This window comes from Gobius niger (assembly GCF_951799975.1).
Source record: "Gobius niger genome assembly, chromosome: 19".
In the NCBI taxonomy this organism is placed as follows: domain Eukaryota; kingdom Metazoa; phylum Chordata; class Actinopteri; order Gobiiformes; family Gobiidae; genus Gobius; species Gobius niger.
In genome coordinates, this window is record NC_136870.1 from 4,821,144 (window position 1) to 4,833,438 (window position 12,295).

General features: G+C 43.8%; 1 protein-coding gene across 10 annotated transcripts in view; it reads left to right on the forward strand.

Moving 5' to 3' along the window:
- Positions 1 to 997: 997 nt before the first annotated feature.
- Positions 998 to 12,295, forward strand: part of cacna1g (calcium channel, voltage-dependent, T type, alpha 1G subunit) — a 347,077-nt gene continuing 335,779 nt past the window's right edge. For all 10 annotated transcript variants that reach the window (XM_079577933.1, XM_079577934.1, XM_079577929.1 and 7 more), the window contains exon 1: positions 998 to 1,156. In XM_079577933.1, coding sequence (XP_079434059.1) covers positions 1,064 to 1,156 — 93 coding nt within the window. In that variant the 5' untranslated portion in view covers positions 998 to 1,063. The remainder of the gene's footprint in view (positions 1,157 to 12,295) is intronic.

The window sequence follows — 12,295 nt, forward strand, 5'->3', positions numbered from 1 at the left end:
GAACATAGTAGCTTCCAGATTCGTTTGGAGCTATAGGAATATGCTGGGAGAGGCTAAATGCTAACAACATCATTGGTCTTTTTGCATGGACTGAGGACACATATTCCTTTCATTTTGAGATATGTTCTTACCTGAGTTTAGACGAGCTGATGCACACCTGTCTGGTCTCTGTGCCCGTGGAAGAACATAGTAGTTTCCATATTCGTTTGGAGCCATAGGAATATACTGGGAGAGGCTAAATGCTAACAACATCGCTGGTCTTTTTTGCATGGACTGAGGGCACACAGTTCTTTCATACTGAGATGTGTTCTTACCTGAGTTTAGACGAGTTGATGCGTACCTGTCTGGTCTTTGTGCCCGTGGAAGAGCATAGCAGCTTCCAGATTCGTTTGGAGCCATAGGAATATACTGGGAGAGGCTAAATGCTAACAACATCTTTCGTCGTTGTGCGTGACTGAGCACACGCACAAAGACCAGACAGGTACGTATCAACTCGTCTAAGCTCAGGTAAGAACATATCTCAGTATGGGAAAACGGTGGCCTGTTCCTTTAACCTCTTGACCCCCACCATAACAAAGTGCATTTTCTCCAGTTTGCCTTTAACGAAATTCAAAAGTTCCTTGGAAAAGCATCAAAAGACAAAAGTACAGGAAACTTGCAATACATTTTTTCCTCATATTTATACCTGTGATGTTCAGCCAAAGTTTCAAATTGACATCTCTACATTTATTTTTTTTCCCTATTCACCTGCAGTGAATCGCCGTCACGTACCCGTCCCTCTCTCTCTGGCATTTAGCCGCGGCAACATTAGCACCGGCCGCTCTGCTCTGCCCGGCGCTCAATAAAGATCACGACCTACAAATGTAATCGCTCTTGCTTCTGCGGACGTCCGTTTTGTCGCCCGTGGGTGAATGGAAGCATTATTGGGGGCGGGGTTTGCTGAGGTCACTGGAGGTCGTCTCTCTGTGTGTGCACTGTTGTTGTTGTTGTTTTTTTGCTTGTCTTGCTCCCTACATGATGTTTTCCTTAACGTTTGGTCCTCACGTGGTTCGAACGGGCCTCCATGCTGGTCATCCTGCTCAACTGTGTGACCCTGGGCATGTTCCAGCCCTGCGAGGACATCGACTGCCACTCCGACCGCTGCAAGATCCTCCAGGTAAGGCCTTTCTTTCACTTCAGCGCTGTTTCTTGTTCTGACGGCAGTAAAGAGGGTTGAAATTGTTGGATTTGTTGGAGAATAGGACGGACTTTTAGCTGTTTGACACTGATTGTTTCACTCAATGTATCACAATACTTCTTCATACATGTATCATATCACAAATCATATATACATATACAATACTTTGATACAGAGCCAGTTCTAGACATGAAAATAAAGTGAGTAATGTTAATACCGGTTTTGATTCTGATTGGTTTAACCCCTTAACCTTCGACCTTAACTGAGCACAGTTTCTGCAGTTTTACCCAAATCTGGAGCTTGCAGCCTATAGGCCAGTGTCATGCTTCATTTGAAAGCTACGGCCTGCAAAACTCATCTAAGCTATTTCCTTGTTTTAGTAGTTTTGTTTTTGTCACATTTTCTTTGCTTTTTTGTCACGTATTTCTCACATTTTTGCGTTTTTGTCACGTATTTCTCACATTTTCTTTGCTTTTTTTTCACATTTTTCTCACATTTTCTTTGCTTTTTTCTCACGTATTTCTCACATTTTCTTTGCTTTTTTGTCATGTTTTTCTCACATTTTCTTTGCTTTTTTGGTCACGTATTTCTCACATTTTCTTTGCTGTTTCATCACGTATTTCTCACATTTTCTTCGCTTTTTTCTCACGCTTTTCCCACATTTTCTTTGCTTTTTTTCTCTCACGTATTTCTCACATTTTCTTTGCTTTTTCGTCATGTATTTCCCACATTTTCTTTGCTTGTTTCTCACGTATTTCTCACATTTTCTTTGCATTTTTTCTCACGTATTTCTTACATTTCTTTGCTTTTTCATCACGTGTTTCTCACATTTTCTTTGCTTTTTTGTCACCTATTTCTCATGTATTTCTTTGCTTTTTTGTCACATATTTTTAACATTTTCTTTTCTTTTTTTGTCACGCTTTTCCCACATTTTCTTTGCTTTTTTGTCATGTATTTCCCACATTTTCTTTGCTTTTTTCTCACGCTTTTCCCACATTTTCTTTGCTTTTTTGGCACATATTTCTCACATTTTGTTCCTTTTCTCTCACGTATTTCTCACGTATTTCTTTGCTTTTATGTCACGTATTTCTCACATTTTCTTTGCTTTTTCGTCATGTATTTCCCACATTTTCTTTGCTTTTTCGTCATGTATTTCTCACATTTTCTTTTCTTTTTTTCTCACATTCTTCTCACATTTTCTTTGCTTGTTTCTCACGTATTTCTCACATTTTCTTTGCATTTTTTCTCACGTAATTCTCACATTTCTTTGCTTTTTATCACGTGTTTCTCACATTTTCTTTGCTTTTTTGTCACCTATTTCTCACGTATTTCTTTGCTTTTTTGTCACGTATTTCTCACATTTTCTTTTCTTTTTTTGTCACGCTTTTCCCACATTTTCTTTGCTTTTTTGTCACGCTTTCCCCACATTTTCTTTGCTTTTTGTCACGTATTTCTCACATTTTCTTTGCTTTTTTGTCACGTATTTCACACGTTTTCTTTGCTTTTTTCTCTCACGCTTTTCCCAAATTTTGTTTGCTTTTTTTCTCACGCTTTTCCCACATTTTCTTTGCTTTTTTCTCACGTATTTCTCACATTTTCTTGCCTGCGAGGTAAAAAGAAATGGACCTTGAGCAAAACTAACGTGATTTTTGGATTCATCTCACAAAACCTAAACACCACATTTGTTGCAATTTTCAACACCATATCCCCTCATACCCTGCAGCTCAAGGCTAAAGTCATGTCCACCAAACGACCGCTCTTCCTCCTCTGCCTCCAACACCCCTCTTTACATCCTTTCTTTTTCCCTTTATGCAGTCATGTCAGGACATTTATTTTTCACTAAAGAAGGCGCGCTTTTCTTCCCAGCCTTGACAAATGCGCCGAGGCATCCGCACTGACACTGCAGTTCCTTTGACTGTCAAACACACTGACTAATCCCCGCCGTACACTTGAAAAATACTTGTCAGACTCTCTCCTCGCGGGGCAGATTAACATTTAAAAACACCCACCGCAACGTGACGGCAAACCGACTCATAACACCGACTTATTGATGGAGCCCTTTTTCAATAATACAACACCCCTGCCGTCGTGTTCCTAATTATGCTTCTCGTTTTTTTTTAAATAAAACACGATCATTTCGGCGCTATCTGGCCCTCGCAGATGTAAACAAGCAGCGTGGAGGCGTTTCCCCATTAGTTCTTTTAACCCAGCGTATGCTAATGGAATACAGTTGTTGTGCTGATGGGCCGGGATGGGCAGAATGGATCTCTTTTTGAGTGAATTTAGCGAGGCGTGTGCGCAGCGGCGGAATGGCGAGATGTTATTTGGTTCGCCTCTCCACGCGCCGCGGATAATGCGCTCGCAAAGTGGCTCCGAGGAGATCCAATCAGGCCCATTTTCACGTCCACTGGCTTAGAAAAATAGAGATGAGACGTTTGCGAAAGGAGGACGGGATTTGGAGGGCGGTTTTGCGGAGAGAGAGCGTTCGCTGAGGGGAAGATTAGTTGTTATAGACTCGGAGGGGGGAACGTCTCGGTCGTGCGCCTGGTACAGCGGAGGTCGGAGAGTTTTGGGATCCGTCAATTGTTTCTTTGGGTTTATGGAGCGTGTCTGGGAAAATGAGCTGAAGTTTCAGAGAGATAAAGGGTTCAGACTCTGTCATAGTTGTCCTGTAGTGCTGCTAATTGTGATGCTAATTCTGCTGATTGTATGTTGATAATTGTAACAGGTATTGTTGTGTTTTGCAACTAATACAGAATCTTCAGGAAGGATTGTTTACATCGGATGTAAGTGTGAATGTCTAACTGTAAGACCATGAAATGCAAATGTTATTTACATGAACAAGGGGTGGGCAATTATAAACTTCTTGCTTCAGTCTACTCCATTTGAGCTTCCATCCATCCATCCATCCATCCATCCATCCATCCATCCAACCATCCATTTTCTTCCACTTTTTCATTTCCGGGTCGTGGGGGCAGTTGTTGGAGCTGCCCACATCACATTGCACCAGCCCCTTATGGCTCCTCCTGCAGGTGGTGGGTCCACAGAAAGACGGCCTGGTGGTTCTCAGGCCTGTTGGTCTCTCATAAGGAGCTTCTGAACTGCTCTTTGTCTGACCCGTCACCTAGGACCTGTTTGCCATGGAAGACCCTACCAGGGGCACGGAGCTCCCAGGATCATTCGGGTGCTCAAACCCCTTCACCACGTTAAGGTGGCGGTTCCAGGAGGGGTATTTCAGCTTCCATAACTGTAAAATTGTGAAATTTTGAGGGGGAAAAAACAACGTGGTGCCCTGTGGGGGGTGCTCCGGGAGTATGGGGTCCGGGGCCCTCTGCTAAGGGCTGTCCGTTCCCTGTATGACCGCAGCAGGAGCTTGGTTCGCATTGCCGGCAGTAAGTCAGACCTGTTCCCGGTGCGTGTTGGTCTCCGCCAGGGCTGCCCTTTGTCACCGGTTCTGTTCATTACTTTTATGGACAGAATTTCTAGGCGCAGCCAGGGGCCGGAGGGTGTCCGGTTTGGGAGCCTCAGAGTCTCATCTCTGCTGTTTGCAGATGATGTTGTTCTGATGGCTTCAACGAACCAGGACCTTCAGCACGCTCTGGGGCGGTCTGCAGCCGAGTGTGTAGCGGCCAGGATGAGGATCAGCACCTCCAAATCCGAGGCCATGGTTCTCCACCGGAAAAAGGTGGCTTCCCCTCTACAGGTCGGTGGGGAGTCCTTACCTCAAGTGGAGGAGTTCAAGTATCTCGGGGTCTTGTTCAAGAGTGAGGGACGGATGGAGCGTGAGATGGACAGACGGATCGGTGCGGCGTCAGCAGTGATGCGGTCGCTGTATCGGTCTGTCGTGGTGAAGAGGGAGCTGAGTCGGAGGGCAAAGCTCTCGATTTACCGATCGATCTACGTTCCCACCCTCACCTATGGTCATGAGATTTGGGTAATGACCGAAAGGACGAGACTGCGAATACAAGCGGCCGAAATGAGTTTCCTTTGCAGGGTGGCTGGGCGCACCCTTCGAGATCGGGTGAGGAGCTCAGTTACCCGGGAGGAGCTCGGAGTAGAGTCGCTGCTCCTTCACGTCGAAAGGAGCAGCTAAGGTGGCTCGAGCATCTGTTCCGGATGCCTCCTGGTCCCCTCCCGCGGGAGGTGTTCCAGGCATGTCCTAGTGGGACAAGGCCTCGTGGAAGACCCAGGACACGGTGGTGGGACTATGTCTCCGAGCTGGCCTGGTGTCGCCTCGGGGTCCCCCCAGAACAGCTGGAGGAGGTGTGTGTGGACCGGGAAGTTTGGGCATCTCTGCTGAGACTGCTGCGGCCCCGGATAAAGCGGAAGAAAATGGATGGATGGATGGATGGATGGATGGATGGATGGATGGATGGATGGATGGAAAAAAACAAAGAAAAAGAAATGCTCAAATAAATTACTACTACTATACTACTACAGGGACTACTAAATGTTTTCTGTTGCCCAGAAACAGGAATCAGTCACTTTCCTGCTGACAGTCAGTCCAAAATTCAGCGCCAGGTCTTAGTAAAAAACGCGATCACATCCCCTCGATTTTCTCCTCTTTGAACTGGCTCCTGGTCCATTTTAGAGTTGTTGTTTTGTAAATTGAGGGCTAATTTGATCTTTTCACTATTTTTATTTTTATCTTCGCCCTGTTCTTAATAATGGTGGCGGCTCCAAAACCGAAGGTCAGCATCGCTCCCTCAGTCCATCCTTAATTTTACAGTGGTGCTTCACAGGAACAGGAAAAAAAGGCCAAAAAAGCGCTGCTGTACCAAGAGAGAGGGAAGTTGATTCCATAACCTGAAAAAGTGCCAAAACAGTTTACAAAAGATCTGCTGCAGTTTCATCATCGTGACCAAACCGAATACACCTCCATCCTCTCCCCTGCAGTCTCTCCCTTGATTTCCTACTATCCGGGCCATAACAGCTCAAAGACTTTCTGTACAGCTGTACTTTACTACTTTGCTTCCATCTCCCTTATCCCCTCCTTTCATCTGCTGCTATAGGGGCTTTCCGTGCGCTTCACCATCTCCCTCGGCTGCAGCGTACCCGGTCTGTGCGAGGGCCACTGATGGAGCGGGATGAGGGGAATAAAACATCTCGACTCCCGCGGGGTAAAGAGCCGAGCCCGGGTTTTGAAAGGCACAGTGGGGGGAGTCTTTGAGGAAGTTCTGCCAGTGTAATGCACTGAAAAAACACCATGGAAGCAGTGTGACGCAATGAAGCAGAGCATGGGGAACTGTAACGGCAGCAGTAATATGAGTGGTAATAACCAGAGTAATAGTGTTAGTTACTAGGATTAGAACACGCAGTGGTCAATGTTGAGATTTCAAGCTAGTTTTCTCCCACACACAACGACATCTCCACTTTAGCAGCTCCTACAGACTCCAAACTTTACATGCTTGGACTTTTTTTTTTTTACAGATGGATTTTTAAAATAATTATTTCCTGCCATATTTATTGAGCTTTGAATCCAAAAATCAAGAACAAATTACAGTACTAAGCAAAGTGCGGCCCGAGGGCCAAATGCGGCCCTCATACTAATTGTTGGTGGCCCATAGCCTTCTTGTTTTATTGCCACACATTGCCAGAGATGGTCATTTTACTCCAATTTGAATAATTCCACGCAATTAAAACCTCAAAAATGAACATTTATTGTCGGACTGAGCTGGCATTATGGTTCTAAGTGTGTGGAATGGTTTAAACCTCTCTTAAATATACGCAGTTGAACGTTTGAATGCATTGACCACTGATCTGTGGCCCTCCATGCCTTATACATGTCAGTATATGGCCCCCGGGGGAAAAAAAAAGTTTGGACACCCCTGCCCTAGCACCACTGCAGGTGTCGTAGCATGTAGCGTTTTTTTACTCATTAATTCAATAGTAAATACTACGCTGACAGAAAAGACAAAGGAACAGAGGGATATTGTGCATCCAATTACACAATGGACATATTTTTTTTCACTCAAACTTGGCTGAATTCTGCTAAATACTGTTTAAGTGGCGCTAGCCCACAGCTAGCTTTGCCCGTTAGCCTGCTATCTTCTTCTTTGTGATTCCATCAGTGTGTATTGGTGACTCCGACACGGTGGCAGCAAAGTTGCAATTGTGGTTTTCTGGTTAGAGACCCCAGGGGGAGATGAAAGACCCCCCATGATCCCATCTTCATTTGTATTACCCCCAGAGGGACGACGGAAAGGATTTATTAATGTAAACAAGTTACTTAGTACTGCTCTAAAACACTGAAGTACTGCTTTAAAACACTGAACAAGACACTAAATCGACTCTGAAAAACAATCAATGAATCAACATAGGAAATGTTGGCCATTTTTATGCATAAAATGTCTAACTATAAAATGACAGTAATGTACAACAAAAGTTTCAAATGAATGGCCTAATTATTTTTGATCGTCTGCAGCGTGTCGCCTTGAGGCTCCAACATGCTATTTATTATTTAATGGCATTAGACTTTAAATATATATACATATATATATATATATATATAACAGGTTTTCTTGTTTTTAAAGGGGGGTTTTATGCAAAATGGACTTTTTCAAGCCTTACATCATGTTATTATGTCATTCCCTCATTAAAAACATGCCTGAAGTGTTGCCTTGGCACATTCACGTATTTTTGAGTAATCTGTAAAAACTCTGATGGCGGCCATTTTAGGGACAGGTTTGCCTGAGTCCTCCTAGGAACGCCCCCACCTCCTGGAGACGCCTCCGAGCTTTCGTCACCAGCCGAGTAACCAACCACTGCTCCTCAGCAGAACCCCCTCCCCACTGATGCCACAGACAGCGTGTGGAGGGGGCGTGTCTAAAGGCTCAGAGGTTCTTAAAGAGACAGAGGCCTATTTCAAGACATTCACTACAGCCATTTTGAGAGAGACATTTTATACAAGGCAGTTATTTAAATTTACTGCATTTACAGACCAACATCATTGTCATCATTGTAATGTGATATAGACTGGTGCTATGTGACAACAAAATGTGAATAAGAAGTAGAAGTGAAACACCTGCACTCGAAGCTAGCGTTAGCATGTAGCATGAAGCTAATCTGGTTAGCATGCTCACTCTCACTCACTTCTCTGTGTCTCTGCAGAAAACATAATTCAGCGTTTGTTAAAGTCGTGGTGGAGTAAAGAGTCGTTCTTTTACCTCTTTGTTCCAAAGGGTGAGAAAGTCTGGACGAGTGGCTTAGTGGTTAGGGCTGGAGCACTACAGACGATTCCGGACAGAGAATCTTTCTTCAACTTTATTTACAGCAGCAGGGAGTATACAGGTTTCCGCGTGTGTGTGTGTGTGTGTGTGTGTGTGTGTGTGTGTGTGTGTGTGTGTGTGTGTGTGTGTGTGTGTGTGTGTGTGTGTGTGTGTGTGTGTGTGTGTGTGTGTGTGTGTGTGTGTGGTCTGAATACAGAGAAAACAAAGGGAATTATAGTTATTGTTCAAAATAATGACAATGAACTAATATACATAATTAAAATAGCTATGTAAAAGGTTTTTGTTTTTCAGAATTTTTAATTTTATGCCACGTTTTGTCAAATTTTTGTCGTGTTTTTGTTGCTTTTTAATGCCAAACTGGAGAAAATTCCCTCGGTTAATGCGGGGTTAAGAGGTTAAAGTGAAGTCTAAATGTTTTACAAATTTCTTAAAATGTGCATAAAATGTGTGTTTGATGTAACGTAAGTAATAATATATATGTATATTATTTGTGTATCTCCTTGCTGGATCTCATCAGAGTCTAGAATCCTCCCACGTCGACCAATGAGACGAGTTTTCCTGTGAACCAGCCTGCCAGGTCCAATCAGGAGGGAGGGGGAGGAGCTTGACCGTTTACTTTTGAAAATCCCGTTCCTGCTTTCCTCATTTTGCAAACTGAGAAAGGCTTTCTGGTGAAATTTCAACTTTGCAAACTTACAGACTATCCCTTTAAGCAAATGGCTAGTCCTAATGAGAAATACATTTTCGGGGCTTATCTCCATGTTGTTAACTCAGCTAATCCCTTTCAAAGAGCTGTGTCGAATTGGGCCCGGGGTGATGCAGGAATCGTTCGAATAAACCCGTGGTTCAGGGAGATGTAATTCTCCAGATAAGCCCGAATCATGTGAAACAAAAACAAGTCGGCGTCGCTGTAGTAGAAGTAATGCAGTGCTGCGCCGCTCCCTGAAGGAGAGCTCCCTGAAGCCCTGTGTTTTTAGAGCTACATGCACACTTGACCTCACAAAGCACTAAGCCACCGTCAAAGCCACACAGCACACACAAACGGCAAATACCGGAAAGTGATATTGCACATGTCCACCTTAAAGCCATGATCCAGTCACTGAACACAAATGTTAGCAATGAACTGGACCTGTATGGCTTAGTGTATTTAGTTAAGTATATACGGCGCATCCGGAAAGTATTCACATCCTACACTTTTCTATATTACAGCCTCATGGGAAAAATGTACATTAAAGCAGTAATAAGTAACTCTTTCCCCTAGAGGCCATCAGCGCCACTGCAGGTGTCGTAGCATGTTGCAATTTTCTAACTTAATAATTGTCTTGGAGAGTAAATACTACGCTGACAGAAAAGGCGACGGGACAGAGGGATATTGTACATCCAATTACACCATGGAGATACTTTTTTTCACTCAAACTTGGCTGTAAATACTGTTTTAAGTGGCGCTAGCCCGCAGTTAGCTTCGCCCGTTAGCCTGCTAGCTTCTTCTTCGTGATTCCATTAGTGTGTATTGGTGGCTCCGAAACCGGTGGCAGTCAAGTTGCAATTGTGGTTTTCTGGCCAGAGACACCAGGGGGAGATGAAAGACCCCCCAATCATCCCATAAACATTTGTGTTACCCCCCAGAGGGACTACGGAAAGGGGTTAATAAGGTAAACAAGTTGCTTAGTGCTGCTTTAATGTGTGGAAGATCTGCAAATTTACAATACTGGGTTCATCTCAATGTCAAGAAATATGTGGGATATTCGAAATAATTTGAGGAAAAATGTAGGGAAATTGGGAGAAATTGTGATTAGAAAAAGGAAAAATGTGAGGGGGAAAAAGGGGGAAATGGGGCAAAAATAAAGGGAAAATGGGCAAAATGGGGGGAAAATTGGGGAAATAGGAAAATAATATTCGTAATATCCATCCATCCATTTTCCTCCACTCTTCCGTTTCCGGGTCACACTGCACCAGCCCCTCATGGCTCCTCCTGCAGGTGGTGGGTCCACGGAGGGACAACCTCACGATTCCAACCGGGCCAGGGGCACGAAGCCCCCGACAACAGAGCCCCCAGCATCATTCGGGTGCTCAAACCCCTCCACCACGTTAAGGTGGCGGTTCCAGGACGGGAGCAACAAGGTGGTACCAAAGAAGGGCCTTGGTCTGGGATGTGACCGAGAGCCCAGTGGTCCCTCTATTTTGAGGAATCGGGAGAACCTACAGGCGGACAACCATCTCCGCTGAGCATTCCTGAAAACAGCTTGAGTAAAGTAAATGACCGCAGGGGAAAATAGTTTGAATCCTAATCCAAAGTCATGTTTCAATCCCAGTCTTTCCGTCCTCCCCCGCGCTTGTACGTGTCGTCTCAGTTGGTGCATTTGACCCCGGGTGGTAATAGCATCCACATTCTTGGCAGGTGGAATTAGCATACAGAGTGGATTTCATCTATTTTGATTTTTTTTTTTTTTTCAGATTTTGGGGAAATGTTTTCACGGAAATGATAGAAGCTTTTGCGAGGGCGGATAAAAGAGCAGGATATATTTGGATGTTAACCTGGCCCTTTGTTGAGGAGGCCATTCACCTGTCGCAGAGGGGCCACAGTGCCAACACAATCATTATTCTATAGAGGGAGAATTTCTGCAAGGGTTGTTAAGAATAGAGGATATACTGGATATAAAGGTTGAATTGTTGGAACTGGAATAGCTGAGTATTTTTAAAAGGAAGACTGTCGGAATGTTCTGCTTGGTATTTCGGCACTTGGATCATATGTTGTTTGGGTTATCATTGATTTCTGGTGGATCTGAGTGTTCAACAAGCCTAAAAGCAGAAATACACATACATTTGTCATATTTACCAAAGTGCTGACCTGTACACACCCAGCCGCTTCTTTTTGGTCACTTGAAACAGTCGCTCACATGTGTCACGATTCTGGAAAAACCTCTGGGTTTGCATGGGCTGTTACTACTAAGCGCCAAGATGTGAATGAACAGTTTCCTGATGCTTTGCTTGAGCTCTGGTGACAGTGGAATAGTTGTATTACCTTTCTCTGACACTTGACACTGAACACAAACCTCACCACTCACCAAGTCAGAGGTTTACTTACACTACAATGACTATACCTTTAAACAATTGGGAAAAATGGGAAAACTGGGAAAGCCCAGATGCACCAGTCTGGACAAGCCAAACTGATCCTCCATGTTCAGAGATGCATGAGGACACAGTCTGGAACTGTGGGATTTCAATCTCGCTGACTCTGGCAAAACCAAGACGAGCCAATCATAGCACAGGAGGCGGGAGTTAACGGCGCGTCATCTTCCGTGCTAGGATTTCCCATCAACCAGTGCTCCTCAGGGCCGTAACCAAAACAGTGAAGATGGCGGCTGTGACACAACGATCTTTTACCAGTGCCCTTTCTTCTGTTTTAAATAAGCCAACTATTGTGAGAAGCTTGTGGAAGGAAATCCAAAAAGTGTGATCCAAAAGATGCAGTTTAAAGGCAATTCTACCAAATATTACTGTATGTATGTAAACGTTTAGTTTTGTTTAAAAAAAAAGTTATATAAAGACATGTAGACAATTCTAGCTCTCATTCTTCTGGAATTTTATCAAATAGAAATTATTTTTGAAAATTCTAATTGACCAAAAAAAGCAAAAGCTAATTCTGGTTTCATGTCAGACAGTGAGGGAAAAAAATATATTATAAAGTGTATGTAAACATCTGGTTCTCGCTGTAATTCCTCTGATCCAAATGCCTGGGCTCGGGAAAAGGCATTTCAAACCACAGCTGCTGCGTTGTCATAAAGCTTTTTCCTCCTCTTTTCCATTTCACTTGCGTCGTTAAAAAGCCATGTAATTGAAAAACTTGAATTTGTTTACAAGTACTTGGAGATTAGGAGTTAATGCTTTC